At 47.2% G+C, this 18,779-nt stretch overlaps 1 protein-coding gene across 2 annotated transcripts in view; it reads right to left on the bottom strand.

Moving 5' to 3' along the window:
• Positions 1–18,779, bottom strand: part of LOXHD1 (lipoxygenase homology PLAT domains 1) — a 155,169-nt gene that overhangs the window by 119,972 nt on the left and 16,418 nt on the right. For both annotated transcript variants that reach the window (XM_056138463.1, XM_056138462.1), the window contains exon 5: positions 7,757–7,855. In XM_056138463.1, coding sequence (XP_055994438.1) covers positions 7,757–7,855 — 99 coding nt within the window. The remainder of the gene's footprint in view (positions 1–7,756; positions 7,856–18,779) is intronic.

Genomic DNA, 18,779 nt, shown 5'->3' on the forward strand with positions numbered 1-18,779 from the left:
TCTTTCAGCATACGTATCATAAACCATAATGCCTAAAATGAGAGAGAGAGAGGTGCTTTCCACAGAGGCAGGGAAGGGTGAAGAGGTGGCTTGAAAGGGTAGGAGGGAAACGGGGGACACTGGTGCTGAAAAATTACACCGGTGAAGGGATGGAACATTGTATGACTGAAATACAATCATGAACAATTTTGTAATGCTCTATCTCATGTTGATTCAATAAAATTTAAAAAATCAATTGGGTGAAGGGCCAATTATAATGGATGGATGGATGGATGGATGGATGGATGGATGGATGGGTAGATGGGGAGATGGATAGGTAGACAGACAGATGGATGAACAGACAGATGAATGGATGGATTGATCAATTGACTGATCCAGACTAGGATTTGGGTGGTGATTATGATGTAGTATAGAATGATGTAATAGAATTATAGTTCTGTCCCCCTAAAACTTATATAATGTTATAGTTTAATGCTACTTCAACTAAAGTCCAATCAAGGGGCAGCAGGTTAGGGTATAGGTCTATCATGTACCTAATCTGGGTCCAATCCCCAGTACCATGTGGTGCCCTGAGTATTGTCCAGTGCAGGCCTGGAGGGCCCTGAGCATTGCCAGGGTCACTCCCAACAGGTTCCAAGCAGCAACACATCTTCATGCCCTTGTGGTAAACCACCTGCCCAGTCAGTTGAGAATTAGCAGTGGTTCCTCAAAAATAATTAATGAGAAAACTTAAAATCAAAATGAGTAATAATAAGATAAAAATACAGTGATATAAAAAAAAACGCCAACTCGATTGCTTCACCCTGAGTCTTACATCTCCTTAATCCCCAGTCAAAGTAAAGGCTTGCTTGGGCCCAGGACACAAATCTGAGTGTTTGGTTTCTGCCTTATTCAGGAGCCTCAGTCTATTAAACTGACCTGTGTCCCATCCCCACACCTGATAACTAACAGTCCTGCTCAGACCAGTTGCTTGTTCTGAGCTGGAAGCACAGCTGTGGTAGCAGAAAATGGGTTGGGGCTGGTGCAGCCAATAGACCACTGAGCCACCAGTGACAGCCATCAGACATTCCGGCTTCTCAACATAGGTAGTTTTCTTCACCCTTGATCCTCACCCCATCCCAGTATTGGGAGAGCAGTGTTATTCACTCTGTCCTGCAGATGAAGAAACGGAGACTTCGAGAAGCGTATCACTTGCCGAGTGTCAAAGGAGGTAATAGACACCAAGCTGGGTCTCCTGCCATCCCGCCTTTCTTCTGAGCCATTTTTCATGGTTATGTTTCTGAGTCTCTATCCCCTGGAAGTACCAGCTTCTTGCTCTTGCCATTTCACTATCTTTCTGTTTAAGAACCTCTCAATCTTAACTTATATTAGTTCAAAACTAGAAAATACTCAGAGATCCATAAGGAAAGCAATCTCGGTAGGTTCCCACCTCCCACATTTAAGATGCTAATATTTTTGTCTAACATTTGTCTAATATTTGCTTGGAACGTTGTCTTTTTAAAAAAATAACCAACCCGTCCTCTAATCAGATCAAATCTCTTTCCTCCAGCACAGTTGTTTGAAGCAGTGGTTGAATGTTTCCGCTACAGTGCTACAGTGCCCTCAGGTTTATAGGCTGCGTCTACCCTTTTGTTCTCTCCCACGGTTTTGTTTGTTTGTTCTCCCTTCTATCAAAATCAGACTATTTTATTTTCTAGAGATCTGCAATATCTTAACATCATTCCTCAGGAGAATATGAAAATGCTCTAAAGGAGATGAGATGATTAAAAGGAGAAGCTACTGACTAGCTGAAATAGGCCCAAAACATCAATTCTCATTTTGTCAACAAGTAGTGTCAGATGTGATTGAGATGGCTCTGAAATTCACAACTGTGCAGATTACTCCTGATTCTAAAAGCAGTGTGCCAGACTTACCCAGCCCATGAGGATGACAGCTAGTAGCATAGAAAGTGTCCTCACAGCATGAAACTCTCCTATTTATAAAGATTGTTAATATTACTATCACTTCAAAATTATCCTGCAACAGTTAGCCTTGTGGGGGTGAGGGGTACTGGGTCACATCTGATTGTGTTCAGCTCACGGCTTACTCTTTGGCTCTATGCACAGGAGTCACTGCTGGTGATGCTTCTGGGACCATGGATAGCACCAGGGACTCGAACCAGGATCAGCCTCATGCAAGACAAGCGCCTCACCTCCTGTACTAGCTCTCTGGCTCCAATAGGTCATAAACAACATCTTTTGAGAATCTTGAGAATGTTTTCCATTTATAGAATAACCTGCGAAAGTTTGTTGAGTTTTTATGGTGATGGTAGTTGTTTTGGGCTGCAACCATCAGTGTTTCCTAGCTCTGTGCTCAGGGGGCACTTCTAGTGGGGCTTGGGGCACCATATTAAGTGCTAGGGATACTACTGGGGTCAGTTGCATGCAAGGCAACCACCCTAGCCTCCATACTGTCTCTCTGGCCCTGAATGTGACATATTTTCAAATTCATTATATTGAGCATAATATATTTCTCCACTTACTTAGGAATTTCTGTATATCTTTTATTGCAATTTATGTTTTTCCAGACAGCTCTCCTGATAGTTATTCACAGGCACTATATAGTTGCCGTTTTAAACTGTATAAGGGAGGCCACAGCTAGGGACGCACTCCTGGCAGTGCTCAGAGAATATACAGTGCTGAGGATCAAGTCCAGGGCTTTCACATGCAACCATTGTGCTCCAGACCTTTGGGCCACCTGCATGACTCGCTCAGCTGTATATTTTCCAATGGACCATTTGTTTATTTTTCATTTTGTATATTGATATTGGACTCAGCAACATTATTAAACTTTCTCTCTTCACTGTTTCTAATGTTCTGCGAATTGTCCTGGATTTTATATGTGATGACTGTTTTTTTTTTTAATGAAAATTAAAGGGTTTTTTCCCCCAGCAGAACAAGAAATGCTGTTTCTTCTGTTATTGAGTCATGATCAAAGAATGTTTACTCTATTTATTGCTGCATTTGTCTCTTCTAAGGTTTGTTTTGTGATTTAGTGAGTGGTTATTGTGTGGTTGAAAAGAAAATGCATATTCTCTAGAGCAGTCAGACAAAGAAACTTGTATATTTTCATTAGGTCTCTGCTTGTATCTATGTAGTTAAAATATTCTGCACCAGGGCTGAAGTGATAGCACAGTTGGTAGGGCGCTTGCCTTGCACGTGGCTGACCCGGGTTCAATTCCCAGCATCCCATATGGTCCCCCAGCACTGCCAGGAGTAATTCCTGAGTGCAGAGCCAGGAGTAACCCCAGAGCATTGCCAGGTATGACCCAAAAAGCAAAAACATAAATAAATATTCTGCACCATATAAGTGTTTATCCATTTGGCTTATCCACTTAGCTATTGAGTGTTATATCAAAATCTTTCTCTCTGATTATATATTTGTTACATTTCCCTAAGAATTATTTTAAAAGGGGCCAGGGATATGTCTCATAGGACTGAATTACATGCATGCAGAATCCCGGTTCAATCCCCCACACTGCCAGAATAACCTCAACTCCACAGCCCCTGAGCTAAGCCCCTGAGCACCATAGGGTATTCCCCTCCCAAAGAGGAAGAAGAACTCTCTTCATTTAGGCCACATGTCTTCTGGGGAATATTAATATATGTATACAAGTCTCATAATGGAGACGTTACTGGGCCTGCTCGAGCAAATTGTTGAACAACGGGAGGACTATGACCGTGATATTAGCTCAGAATTATTCTATCTTCCATGTCAATTCTCCCTTTTGTCATTATCTAAGGTACTTTTATTTCTAACAAGATATTACATTAAAATTTAATTGAATAAGATCGTAATAGAGCTCAGTGTACCCCAAAGTGGATGATAGCAGGGGGTGTTAGAAAAATGCAGGAGGTGGTAGCTTCCTCAGGAGGAATTGGGAAACATTTTCTGTTTGTTCCTTTAAAAAAGGTAGATTTCCAGAGGGAAGCTGAGTGCATTGTCTTTATGAAAAGGGGACATTAGGTCAAATAAATCTGGGAATTTCTGAAAAGGCTATATCTCCTTCTTTCCTGTATTAATATATTCCTGGTATAATTTATTCATCTTATTTATTCTCAACCTTCTTTATGTATACTTAAGATAATTTTTTTCACTTAATATGAGAGTTTACATATATTTTTCAGAACTGGGCAGCTATATCCAGCTATGCCAGGATGTAGTCCTGGCAATGTTTTCAGGGATCACTCCTGGCAGTGCTCAGTGGACCACATGGGGTGCTGGAGATCAAACCTAGTGGCTATGTGCAAGGCAAGCACCTTACCACTGTAGGAGCTCTCTGGCCTGAGAGTATCTATCTTTTAACTGATGTGTTTATTTCTATTTATATTAATTATTTATACATTTACTTTTTTGCTAGTAGTCATATTCCTGATCTTTGCTTTTCGTTCCTCATTTCCTGCCTTCTATTAAATTTTTGATTGCCTTTGATTTCCTCCACAACCAAGCCAGAAGTTATATATTTATCTACATTTATACAAATGACATATTTCTATCTTTTGGGGGTTATTTTCTATTATGCATACTTGGCCTTTACAGACTAAAATCAATCAATATCTCCACTCTCTTAGGGGTGAGAGAATAGGCTGGAGCCAAGAAATATTTTGTTTCAACTCACATTATCTACAATCATCTTCCCAAAGATGCTAGTTGGTACTATTTCAGGTTCCTATTCTCTGAGGTCTTGATAATGGCCACTACCAGTCCGGTTCATACAATCAATGCTTGCATGGACTTCTTAGATAATTATTCCATTTTACTGCTAATCCTTTTTTTTCATTCCATTCCTTCCTTCTGAGTATGATTTCTGTTTTGAAAATATATCCTTCAGTGATTGTTGATGTTTAGGTTTATGTATCAGAATCTTCTCTTTGTTGTTGTTTATTTGTTTGCTCACCCTGCAGTGCCCAGGGTTTACTTCTGGCTTTATGTTCAGGGATCACTGCTGGTGATGCTCAGGGGCTGTATATGGTGGAGTGTTCAAAATGGAGTCAGCTGTGTGCGAGGCAAGCACTTGACCTCCTGTACTCTCTCTCCAGCCCCTTCTCTTTGTTTTTATAAAAAGCTTCTGCTTTTCCCTCATTCTGTAAATTTCTAACAGAAGATAGAGTTCTAAACTGACCTATATTCTTGCTTTGAACAATAAATATATTTTCAATGAAAAAAACTTCAGTAGGTGGATCACAGGAATTTTCTATCAATCTAATTGGTTTTTTTGGGAGTTTTTTTTGTTTCTTTTGTTTTTCTTTTGGGTCACACCTGGCGATGCACAGGGGTTACTCCTGGTTCTGCACTCAGGATTTACTCCTGGCGATGCTTAGCAGACCTTATGGGATGCTGGGAATTGAATCCAGGTCAGCCTCATGCAAGGCAAACACCCTATCTGCTGTGCTATCACTCCAGCCCCCAATCTAATTGATTTTATAGAAGCTAAATTGCTAACGCTGGTTATTTATTTATTTATTTATTTATTTTGGTGCTTGGACCTACTCAGTGGTGCTCAGGGAGTACTTTGGCTTTGTACTTGGGGGGTCACTCCCAGCAGTAGTTGGAGGAATATGCAATGCTGGGAATCACACCCAGGTCCTCCACATTCCAAGATATGTTCCATCTGTTGGACCACCTTGCAAATGTTGATTATGTTTAAGATCTCTCTTTTTGCCTTTAGTTTCACCACAATGTAAATAAATATGAATTTGTTTTTATTTATCTTATTCCCTGATCCAATTTGTTACTTTCATCTGAAGACTCACATTTTTGCTTAATTTTCAAAAGGTTTCAGCTATTATCTCTTCAAACTCCTTTCCCCCCTTCTATATCCCTTTTCTAAAGTGATGTCCAACATCTTTAGTAACTTACTCTTTCTTCCATGTCTCCTGGTCTCTCATTTATATATTCTAACCCTTTATCTTTCTGCTCCAGCTGTTTTACTCATATTTATCTTCTAGCTCTTATTTCTCTATTTAACAGATTCTAGTCATGCTTTTTAGCCCATTCACTAAGTATTTATGCTTAATAATTCTATTTTGATTTCCTGAGTTTTGTTTGCTATCTTTTTCTATGGTGCTTTGTTATTTCCCTCACTTGTTCGTTCCATGTATGCAGCCAGTTTACACATCATTAATTGCAGCCTTTCTCATCGTTCTCGGCTAGACAAAACTCCGAAGTTTCTGATCTTGTTTTTTGTTGCCTCTGTTGATGTAAAGTCATGGTAGACTGTGTACATGAATGCTGTGTAGTTCTAGGAGAGTGAACTTTCCTCCAGTGCTTTACCCCTGGGTCTCCCTGACAGCCCTTTCTTTGTTTCTCCCAAGCTCCCAAACGTATGTTGGCACAGTTTTCTGTAATTAGGGGTAGGGACTCCCAAATCACATTCACAGTGAAAAATCAAGGTATGCAAGTCTAAATGATTGATTTTTCTTCAATTGTTATTCTAACCTAGAGCTCCTACTGGGATAACCTTCCTGTACCGATGAACAAAGTTCACCCTCTACCTTTACTGCAGATGTCCCTGAGAATCTCTGGAACTCCTGACTTTCTGTGTGGCTCTAATTTCAATGACCTTGTCTTCTGCGGGGGTCAATGTCTCCTTGAAAACTATCCTTTAGTGTGTTGAACATAAAAGCTCCCTTCTTCAAGAGCCCCAACATCGATTTCACAGCCAATTCTTCCATTTTTGAGCTTCCTCTGCATTTCTGGCATCCAGAGATTTCTCTCATTTTCAAAAGGTTTTATACGCTTGGCAATGCATGTTGAATTCTTTCATATATTGTGTCCAGAATTCAGATGTCTCTGCCGCTTTCCTGACTCCCATGTAATTCCATTCATTTGGCAAGCGCAAGAGGAGAGAAGCTTCAGTCTCTGCCTCTGTTGCACTGTCCTGCAGAACATTCTAGCACCTGCAGCTGTTTCTGTCCCCTCGCTTCCCACCTCACCTGTGAGGTCGAGTCTATTCTGTTCCCCTGCGCCATGCTGGTCTTCCACAAACATTGAGTGCCATTGAATCAGGCCACGCATATCCACAGACCCAAATATAACTCAAGACAGGCATAAGGGAGATCAAGAGAGTCCATGACAATGGTCTCCCTGGAGATGTGGAGCGGGGACTACAGGAAATTTTGGACCCAAGCCCCAAATAAAATTGCTTCTTCTGAAATCACCTCAAATATGCATGTTTTACAAGATCGGCACCTTTCTGCCCAGGAAAAGTCACGAGGAGCCACATCACAAGAAAAAGATGCTTAGGGATGGAGAGATAGCATAGCGGTTAAGATGCTGGCCTTTCACACAGCCAGCCCTGGTTCTATCCCTGGCACTCTATAACTTCCCCTGAGTACAGAGCCAGGAGCTGCCTCTGAATGTAGAAACAGGAGTAAGCCCTGAGCACAGTCAGGTGTGTCCCATACCCACCTGCTCACATGAAAAAAGGAAAAAGAAATGCTTGACAGAGGAGCCAGCAGGAACCTGGGGCTGCCTCATTGGAAGAATGGGGGCAAACATCAGCAGGCATTTCTGGGGGACTGGGATGATGGCTCCACAGGTTAGAGTGGAGGTCTGGTACCTGGAAAGTCCCAGGTTCCATTCCCAGGACTCCATGGCCCTGAGCACTGCCAGGTATGGCTCTGGGGGCTGTGAGTACTGCTGAGGTGGTCCACCACCAAAAAGAAACCATCTGGGCACAGCTTGTGAGCCAAGGACAAGGATGTTCGCCCAGCACCTGTGTCTCCGTACTCTCCGAAGATGTTGATGAACACGTCCGCGTCAGTGCCTGCACCAATGACATCCCCCGTGTACACTTTGACTTCGTACTTGTTGCCTGGGAACAAGGACAGAGAAAGTCTCAGTTTATAGGGTCCTGAGCAGGGAAGATCAGAACCCCCAAAGTAGCAGCCACGCCCTTGCTTCCCCTGCTTCCCCTCCAACAGTGTATGGCTTGTTGCCATTATTGTCCACGACAGAACAAGAAACCAGTGGGCTGATGTTGGTCTCAGAAGGCCATTGCTAGTAGAATAGCTCTCAAACCAACACGTTATATGCCCCAAACACACAGTGTTATATGCCAACTGTATCTCTGTAAACCAGGGGGCTGGGGGCAGGGGCGGTTTACTGAGACACAATCAGCATATACCACTGTACCTGGCCATTGCTATAGAGCAAGCATAGCATAAATGAAACGGAAATAGGGCTTCTGTTTCCATCTAGGAACAAACTCTCTTGGAGTCAGCTTCCATCCAAGGTGCCCCTGAACCAGGGGCTCAATCCATGCCCTGGAGATTGAAGCCCCTGCATCTACTCTACCTTCCCCAAAGTGTCCACGTGTCTCCTTGGTGTGGCACTCATGGGGGAAGGGAGAGAACATGAGATTTACATGTGAGGAGACCAAAACGTGAGCAGGGTGGCATTTCCCAGAGCCCAGCTCTAGGGTGAATGCTGGAAGGACAGGCCCTCTGCAGATATCATGGTCAGACACTGCAGGGGACCCTCAGGGGACCTCCCCCATGCTGTCCTGAAGGTGGGCACAGGGTTGAGGGGACCAGCCCCCTTCCTCTCCCTGACTCTCATTCAGTGAGTCCCATGGGGGAGGAGAGGGTCTTCTCAGCCTTCTGTCCCTCACTAGAGTGCTATGGGTCAGTCACCCTCAGATGCCCTCTCCATTTGCCTGATCATGAAAATCCTTTGAGACAGGAACACTGATTTTGGCATGCAGAGGAGGCCAAATTGGAGGCTCTCAATTCAGTCCTCGCTGGAGCTGACCAGGGGGGTGGTGCACGAGGCAGGACTCCAGTTCCCTCCCAGAAACCCAAGGACATGAGGCTGTCCCCAGAAGGTCTTGACCATGTCCACTGTACCCTGATCTAGTTCTCCACAGTGATAGAAGCCTCTCTTTGGGGTTCCCCAGCTACAAGACCTCTGGGGTTCATTCCTTTTGGTTCCTGTCCTTTCTCAGTCCCAGCCAGGGCCACTGCACCCAGAGACTGGGCCCCTCTACTGGGGGGCAGGAAGCCCAGGACCCCTTGACACAGGGGGTCAGGATAGGGGCAGGTCTCGGAGGCCATTGCTGAGCATCAAGGGTGCATCGGAAGAGCCAACAGGACTCCAGAAAGAAATGGGGGTGGGGGAAACCAGGGACAGGATGATGGGGGATGGAGAACAGGGGGGAAGCCAGGGACAGGATGGTGGGGGTGGGTAACAGGGCTGGGAAACATTCACAGAGTAGCATCAGGCATCCCGGATTCTCCCAGAAGGCAGAGTCAGAATTGGAGAGTCAGATGACAAAGAGGAATACATTAGCTCATTTTTCTAGTGGCTGGGACCATCCCTTGAAGGAGTGGGGTTCTTCTAGGGGAAGTGGATTTCCCATTTCTATGACCCCTAACATTTCTGGACCCAATGTGGTAGTGGAGAGGCTGGAGGCTGGGAAGTCCAGGCCAGCAGCAACTCCATACGGTCCCTTCAGAAACTCAGCCTGGGAGCCTGAGCATCAAGGATGCCGGGACATCAAGGAAGAGGGTCAGGGGATGCGGAGGGCAGTCAGGTGAGGCCTGGGGAGCAGCAGTCCATGACTGGCATTGGAGCAATACAGCATCTGGGCTCTGGGAAGGCCCAGAGAAGTGGAGTTGTCCGAGAGCCAATGGGGAGTCCAGCCAAAGTTCAGGGGTTAAGAGTCCAGGGTCAAGAATGAAGCCTCAGGGAAGGAAGCTTTCAGGCCTTTCTCGCTGAGGCTGGCATGGGGCCCAAACCCAGAGATGAGAAAGGGGTGGGGGGGAGGCAGAGATCCAAGAGCAAGAACAAGCCACGGCAAAACAAGCATGTCCACGGCAAGATGGGCACCCGAGTGCCAGCCCTGTGGGAGAAAGCAGGTTCCCCAGATGTCAGATGAGCTCCGAGCATGGAGGAGGGGCAGGGGTAAGGGAATGGACTGGTACTCCTTACCAGTTTGGGGGGACCTGAAGACAGTTCCATAGAGGGGGCATGAGGCCAAGAGTTCAATCCTCACACATGCTGAGTGCCATCCCCTACTGTTCCTGCTCAGGATCCCGGGGGACCCTCCATAAATTATGCAATCTCCAGTGTAGCCCAACCAAGAGTGTGCCAGCCCTGCTCAGGGAAGCAGCAGTGGAGGGGAGAGAGGGGATGGGAAGCCAGGGGCGCTTCGAGAGGGCCAGGGACAGACAATGCAGCTTATCTTGTGGCTCTACCTCTTCTCTCCACAGCCCCTCTTCAGGCTGTCTGGTTTGCCATTTTCCAAACAAACCCTCTCGAGGCCCAGCGCCAAGCCTAAATTGTGATGACGTGCATATATTGATGCAGGAGCGATGCCAACACAAAGCAGGGCTTCATTCTCTCGGGACTGGCAAACTCTCAGCACCATGAATTCAAGCCCTCCTCCCCAGTGGCTGCCCAGGACAGCCCCCTCCCCCAGCTTCCTGGGAGCAAAATTTCAACGGGTGCAAACTTGCAATTCTGGTCCCAAGTGAATTTTCCTGTGTTGAGCTTCCCCAGTAGTTCTGGGGCTTAGAGAGAGGGGAGATGTCCTAAACACAGGAAACTTGAGCTTTTCGCCCCCATTCCTTTGGAACCTCCAGCCAAAGAAAGGTCAACAACCAGGAAAATTCTGCTCCAGAGGCATCAGAACCAGGATGAGGGAGAAGACAGGAGAAACAAAGGGCTGAGAGCCATCAGTGATCAGCCGGTCGAGCTGCCTTCAAGGAGAAATACAGTCCACCCCACCCCCCTCACCTCCTCTATCTGAATGCAGACTCTTCTCAGAAAGCCGTTTTGAAACCAAAATGTCATGAAATGAAGAAGTCACTGGTACTGAATTTATTTGAGAGAGAAGGAAAAAAAAACACAAAACACACACACACACACAAAAAAAACCCTTTGTGTTCCCAGATTCCAAAAATAACATGCAAAATCATACCGAAGAGCACATCAAACCTAAACTATCACTCACGTACAGTAAAGGCTGGAAGGATGGGACAAAGGCACAGCCTAAAAGAGTTACAGGAGGGGCCAGGGCCAGGGCGTCCCTGCTGCTACAGGCAGCCGCACCCTCCACAGCTGTGCAAAGCAAACGCTGCTGCTGTTGCTTTTCAAAAGCAAAAGTCCCCTTCTCTGAGTGCTGTGATTGGACTAATACCCTAATATTGGACTAACATCCTTCTTCCTGAAAGTGATGCTGCGTCATGCAAACCTTTCGAAAGCTGGGTACCTGTCATCCTCACCTGCTTGCATGCCCGCTGTTTCCAACTTTCTCTCATTGGATCCATACAATGGCCATGCCACACAGGCAGGGCAGGATTTCCTGGCATGCTCATTGGCAGATGAGGAGACTATGGCATGGGGAGCAAAAGATGAGGGGGGGGGGGTTGTCCCAGGACAAGCAGCTTCCCAGTGATGCCAGAGGGACTTCAAGTCAGGTCTCCCCTCAGACTTGCCTCATGGCCTCAAGTTCAGGGCCAGAGGTCAGTGCTGTTTTGTCTTAAACACTACAGTTCTGGCAAGCCACTTGCCACGATTCCTCAACTCTGCACTCAGGTCACAAAAGCAGCCAAATGCAAAGCCAGAGAGGGCCAGAGAAAGAGCTCAGTGGGTGGAGCACACACTTTAGATGCAGGAGGCCTGGGTTCGGTCCCTGGCATTTATAGTCCTCCAAGCATTGGGCTAGGAGCAGCCCCTGAGGCCTACTGGGGACAACCCCTCCAAAAAGAACATGAGAAAATGCCCATGATTATATTTTAATAAAATTTCATTATAGATACAGACATTTGAATTTCTGCTTATGTTTCCTGAGCCATGAAGTCTTATTCTAGCCTTGATTTCTTTTCAAACCTTTCAAAATGAAAAAAACAAAAACATAAAAGCACCTCACACTAGTGAAACTGGAGCACATCAAAAAGAACAATAACAACCAGTGCTGGTGTGGATGTGGGGGGAAAAGAGACCCATAACCACTGCTCGCTGGAATGTCAAAGGGTATGACATATTTTGGAAAACAATATGGTTCTCAAACAACGAAGACTCAAGCTTTCATATGACTCAGTAATTCCACTTCTTGGCATCTCTCCCAAGGGACCCAAACCTCTATTCTGCAGAGACATTTGTGTCCCTATGTTCGCTGCAGTCCAATTCACAATTGCCAAAGCATGGAAACAACCCAGTGACTGAGAACAGATGACTGGATAAAGAAACTGTGGCACATACACACAGTGGAATACTACTTGGCTGTAAGAAAAGATGAACTCAGGCAGTTTGCTGCTAACTAGATGGATCTGGAGAGCATTATGTTGAGTGTTGAAAGAGCAGGACAAATTCAGAATGATTGCTCTCGTATAACGGTGACAGAGAAACGTAGTTAGAAAGCAACAAATGGCCAAAGACAACAGAACCTTGGAAATGGTCAACAGAAATAACCTTCCAGTGACAAGGGGACAGGGAGACTGGGCTGAGGAGCTTGAGATGATGGTGGGGGAAGCAACACTTTGGTGGAACATGAAATCCTATGATGAACAGTATTATAGATCATGGTATCTAAATATTTTTAAATAATAAAATCATTGTTAATACAAAAACCAGGTCAGAGAGATAGTAGTGGGGCCAAGGCACCATATGCAGTGCATGTAGCTGACTGTTTTGATCTCTGGCCACACAGGGTCCCCTGAATATCTCCAGAACTGACCCCCCAAGCACAAAGCAAGTCGTAGAGCCCAACCATAACAAGTTGGGCTGGTCATGCCCATTCCCACATCAGATAAATAAAAAAAAGAGGACCCATTCTGTGCTGGGGTGACAGGTAGCCACAGCCTGGAGGGGGAGGAGAGCTGCCCAGGGCGGGGTACAGGGAGCCCTCTGCTATAATAATGGCACCTCCTAACCACCAGCAAAACAGCTCAGGACGTCAAATATTGGGGAGATGCTGCCTTGTCTCCGTGGATGTGAAGGGACAGAGAAAAATCCAGCTCTTCCCTCCTGACGTGGCGCTGTGTGCCTGTGCGGAGCCTGATGACACCATATCTAGTGGGGAAAGGGGGCTCAGTCTGAGGCTTCCTGCAGGTGGGCGTTGTGGACAGCAGCACCAGACCCGCAGCCCTAGACCTTGGGTCTTCAGCCCACAGCTGGCCCAGAGCAAGCTCATGGCTGACAGAGAGCAAAGGTCACGTTGAGGACAGAGGAACCAGGAGTTCACTACTTTTCCCAAGCCAGTGTGGGAGGAACAGGACCCAGTGACAGAGACCACCCCCTCCCCCCCCCCCCCCAAGCCAGCTCTATGTAGAGTGGGCCTGGCCTAACACACTGGCCGATGATCTAATTATAAAATTCTCTCCAGAACTGATTTCTCTCTGACCTTTCCACAGCGCGACCATCACCAGGCCCCTCCAGCACCTTGGTGCAAAAGAGAAAACAAGAGCCCAGCCTCAAGACCCTTTACTGCCATCTGTTGGTAACTGCCATCATCAGGACCACAGAGGTACCCAGCCCTCCAGGGGCACAGTTTCCTTCCCAGGTGGGCTTCTGCAGTGTGCAGCCTGCTCACAGGCACCTTGCAGGCTCTTTCTGAGGCAGGTCAGCGAGAGCCAAGAGAGACCAAACTAAGTGGCAGACTGACCTGAAAGAAAAATTAAATAAATGACAGAAACTAAGGATGGAGCTAATCACAGGTGCCTTTCCAGGCCAAAGGGAATTCGGGGAGAGCTCTGAGTGGTCTGAGCAGCTCCAAGAAAGCGCCTGCTCCAGGCATCAGCTCCAGGGCTTCCTTGTCTCACCCCAAGACCCGCTTGCCCTGCCCAGACCCTTTTCCTTCCGTAGGCCCGTCAGCAGAGGCACTGGGGCTGTTCCCTCCAAACAGGAAATCTGTCGTCTGCAGACCAGCTGGAAGATGCCTGCGTGGGTTTCCAGCAAAGGCATTGGCAGCCCGAGCTGCCTCCTGCACCCGCTGCGCCGGCCGCCCCCGCAGCCTCCCCTGCTCTGTCTGGAACAGCCAGCACCAGCCACCCCAGAGAGCCGCCCCGGGGGGCTGGCGCGGTGGGGGGGGGGGGGAAGGGGGGAGGCGCAGTCAGGATTCAGAACCCCCGAATCCCAGTGCCACGTGCACAGTGGAGCTGAGCTGGTCACTGTGTTGCCCGCGACCGCCGCACCCCTCCCGCTTGCCCAGGAAGGCTCCAGCCCACGCCCCGGGTGACTGTAGGTGCCCCCCCAAGCGGCACCCCACGGGCAAACCATGACACGCTGACGCCTCCTCGCTCTCCGCCGTCCCCAGATCTGTGTCATTAGAACGTGCCGTGTTGATTTTGGCAGGTGAGGAGCCGGCGGGGCGGAGGAGAATGACTGGATGGATTTTCATCACACCCCCAAGCCCATCCGTGGCGGTGTGAGCGCCGACTTCCGCTCTCTGACAGCCCGGCCTCGTGGCAGTGAAAGTGAGATCGTGAGATGCCGCAGGCACTGCGGGGGAGGGCAGAAGTGGGGGGCTGCCCTGCGGCGGGGAGGGGGGATGGGGGGAAAAGTGATGCTCTCCCTCAGCCAGGCAGGTCCCCGCTACTCCAGCCTGTCAGCTGTGACAGTGAGGGGCAGCTCAGAGTGGCACCGACACTGCCAGCCCATGGACCCTCACCCTTCCCGAAAGTTTTTCTCTTCCTTCCTGTGGTCTGGAAGCTGAAATGTGTCCCTCACCTTCCCCCCATCCTTCAAACAGCCTTATGACCTCTTTGCTCTCTCCCGGACCACTTGCAGCAGACACAGACTCAGAGCATCGTGCACAGGAATGTCTAATGTTTCCTGGGGACCCCAGCCAGTCACTTCTAGGAGCTCAGTCAGCCCCCTCAACATGCAATCCCAATTGTGTCTTATTTATTTATATATATATATATATTTATTTATTTATTTATTTATTTTATTTTTGCTTTTTGGATCACACCCAACAATACACAGGGGTTACTCCTGGCTCATGCACTCAGGAATTACTCCTGGCGGTGCTCAGGGGACCATATGGGATGCTGGGAATTGAACCCAGGTCTGCTGCGTGCAAGGCAAATGCCCTACCCACTGTGCTATCACTCCAGCCCCCCCCCCCCTTGTGACTCTTGACCTCGTTTACGAAAGAAGCAACAGAAGAAGCAGGAGCCTCTGAAGGTTCCCAGTGTTAAAAAGGGAGGAACAGGGGCCAGAGAGACAGCAGAGAGGGGCAGGCACTGGCCTTGTAGGCAGTTGGCCCCTGTTCAATGCCCAGCATGACCTGGGATCCCCCCAAGCACTACCATGAGTGATCTCTGAGCAGCACTGGGTGTGGCCCAAAAATGCAGGAAAGAAAGGCAGATGCAGGACTGGAGAGAGAGCAATGTGGGCTGAGCACCTGCTTTGCCCACAGGAAGCCTGGATCTCTGGCTCCACTTGGTCCCCCAAGCACCACTTGGTAGCACTGTAGCACTGTCCTCCCATTGTTCAACAACTTGCTCGAGCGAGCCCAGTAACGTCTCCATTGTGAGACTTATTGTTAATGTGGCTCTGTAACTTTGGACACTGCGGTGACACACCAGACTTTAACCTGGGCGGGTGGACCCCACCAGAGCTGTCTGGAGTAGTTGTCTTTGATAAGTAGGCAAGAAAGGAAACCTCCGCTGCTTCTCTCTTGCTTCAGCATATCGAATACGTCACGGGGAGCTTGCCAGGCTTTGCCGTGCGGGCGAGATACTCTTGGTAGCTTGCCGGGCTCTCCAAGAGGGGCGGAGGAATCAAACCCAGGTTGGCTGGGTTGGCCATGTGCAAGGCAAATGCCCTACCACTGTGCTATCGGTATAGCCCAAAAAGCAGAAAAAAGACACAGTGAGGCCTGGGTTTGAACACAAGGCATCTGGGCAGACAGACGCTCCTGTAGCTGTCCGTTCCCACCTGCCAAGTCTAGTCCAGCCTCTTTCCAAGCCTGCCCACTGCAGCCTCTAGGTCTGATCGTTCCTGCAACAGTGAGCTCAGATGTGGGCCTTGGGTCAGACTCGCTCAGCGTCATCATGCACATGAAACCATCACTCACAGCAGCTCTTGGGCAGCAATTGGGGTGGGGGTGTAATTCTATCCCTTTCAGCACCCCCGAAGAAATGGAACGACTCATGTGAAACTGCTAAAGGTAAGTAAGCCTGATGGTATCGGAGGTGAGGTAGTGGGGAGCAGATAAGCTTTTACTCCCTCAGCTTCCCCGGCTCACCAGTGTCCACTGAATTGTTTGCAACTGCACTTCCAGCCACTCTCCAGAAGGACCTTCTATCCCCTTTCGTCTACACATCAGCAGCCTGGGCTCAAGCTTCCCTTCAAGGCCCCCAATGAGCCCTGCCACTGGAGGTTGTCTTCCCAAGGTTCTCATCTGTGACTGTGGAGCCACTGTATCATGCAGTTCTTCCAGAGGACCAGTGAAAGACAGGGGTGAGAAGCCCTGATGTCCAGCATCTCCTTAAAGTAGCCAAGTATAACAAACTGCTGAAGCGAGGAGACAGTATTGGCAGAGCACCCACCCACCCACACACACACACACTGATCCAACTGCTAGGAAGGACCCCAGCCTGCGAATAACCAACAGGAGCCAAATCGGAGGATGAGCTGGGGCAACTATGCTATCAGCCCATTCGTAGAGCAATGGCAGGGAAAATTATTTCCTTCCATAGTAGAGGGTCAAGTGAACACTGTATTTTCAGAACTCATCGAACCAACAAGGACTATTTATTTTATTCCTCTGTATTGAGGTTTTGTGACTAAGAACACTATTAATGCTGGTTTTATGCATACATCATCCCAAGACCACAGCCACCATGAGAGTATCTACTTCCCTCCACCAAGGTCCAAATGTCCCTCCAGTTCAACTCCACACCCAACCCCCCTCAAACACAGTCCTGTGGACCAAAAACCTGTTTCTGTGGCCCTTGGTCATTTGTGGCTTCCCTGATACTTGTACCTTTAAGTCCCATGTGTGAATGAAATCATTCTGTATCTATTCCTTTTCTTTTGACTGACTTCATTCAGCATGATACCCTCTAGTTCCAACTATATCTCCACAAATTGTGTAATTTCATTCTTTCTTAGAACTACATAATATTCTATTGTGTATTCATACTACAACTTCTTGATTTGTTCAACCATAGTTGGGCATTTTGATCATTTCCACATCTTGGCTATTATACTAAGTGCTGAGATGAACATAGGTGTGCATACATCCATTCAAGTTAATGTTTTGTGTTTGCAGGTGTAGATACCTAGAAGTTCTACTGTCAAGTCATATGGGAGTACTATCCAACTATTTGGAGAGATCTCCAATTCCTTTTTAGAGAGATTGCACCAGATATTTAATACATTCATGCACAGAAAAGGCTCAGAAGGGAGTTCAGAGTGGAAATGTTAACAGGGTTATCTACCTAACCAGGGGTTAAGTTCAAGGCTCTAGGTTTACACCTGGACCCATCATCTGTATTACAAATTTCTTATCTTATATGTGCCTCACTTTCCTTCATCTGTAAACTGGGGATAACAATAATACCTCCATCGTGAGCTTCCTGTAAAGATTAGATAGATGGATAGATAGATAGCCATGGACATGGCTCAAAGTTAGACTCTCATTTCAATCCCCGACATTACATGGTCCCAAATGTGATAGCCTCTCAGTATCTCTATTGAAAACCATAATGCCTAAAAGTAGAGAGATAGAGAGTATGAGGTAAATTGTCTGCCATAGAGGCAGGGGGAGGGGGAGGAGGCAGAGATACTGAGGACATTGTTGGTGGAAAATGTGCATTGGTGGAGGGATGGGTGTTTGATCATTATATGACTGAAACTCAAACATAAAAGTTTTGTAACTGTTTATCATGGTGATTTAATTAAAAAAGTTCATAGTCCCCAGCACTGCAAGAAGTGACCCCCAAGCACAGCACCAGAAGCAGCCCCTGCGTTCTACTGCGTGTGGCTCAAAATCAAAAAGAAAAGGATAGACGATGGGTAGATATCAAATGGTATCTGAATTTGAGTCATTGTCTAATATAAATGAGATGCTGTTTTAGTACTATGAGATTATAGTATATTTCATTGATTATTATTCTTTTCCTTGGTTCATTTGAAATCTGCTACACCCTATTTCCCCCTGAATTAGAGACTAAAGACTGAAGTCTTTAGGCCCCTCAAGTCAAAACTTAATTAAGCCAAGCTTTTCTGGGGGTGCAGAAGAGGGTATGTAGGACCTCTCTAGCTACAGGAACCTCTGAAGAAAATGCATGTTTATGACAAGGGACATGTGCCCTCGGGCTGGCTTTGGAGAGGGAAACTTTGGACCATCAGAGAGGCTGTGAGGAGGGCACAATGCTGGGAAGACACCAGCCTCGGGTGAGTGACTGTTCTCTGATGACCACTGGACTGCCTCTAGCCAACACCTGGGGCTCAGAGGGGACCAGCAGGATGTGACAGGCAGGGGCGAGAATGGACCTTACAGCTGGATCCAGGCCAAGGAAATGCCTGTGTCCTAAGTTTAGATTTCTATACACTTGAAAAGAACTGATTTCAGAAACAGGAAAATACAAAATGAGTTATCGACACATCAGTAGAACATCCAACACACCAGGCCTAAGCAACTATACAATTTCAGACATTCCTGGAAGGTTTTGACTGCTGGTTGGAGAGAACCTATGGGGTCCTGAGGTGACAGTGAAGTTGGAAGTTGGGGGATCTGCTCCTTGCTCGAGAGGAGATACTAAATGTGCCTACTAACATTC

This window comes from Sorex fumeus, unplaced genomic scaffold (assembly GCF_029834395.1).
Source record: "Sorex fumeus unplaced genomic scaffold, SorFum_2.1 ptg000128l, whole genome shotgun sequence".
Lineage (NCBI taxonomy): Eukaryota > Metazoa > Chordata > Mammalia > Eulipotyphla > Soricidae > Sorex > Sorex fumeus.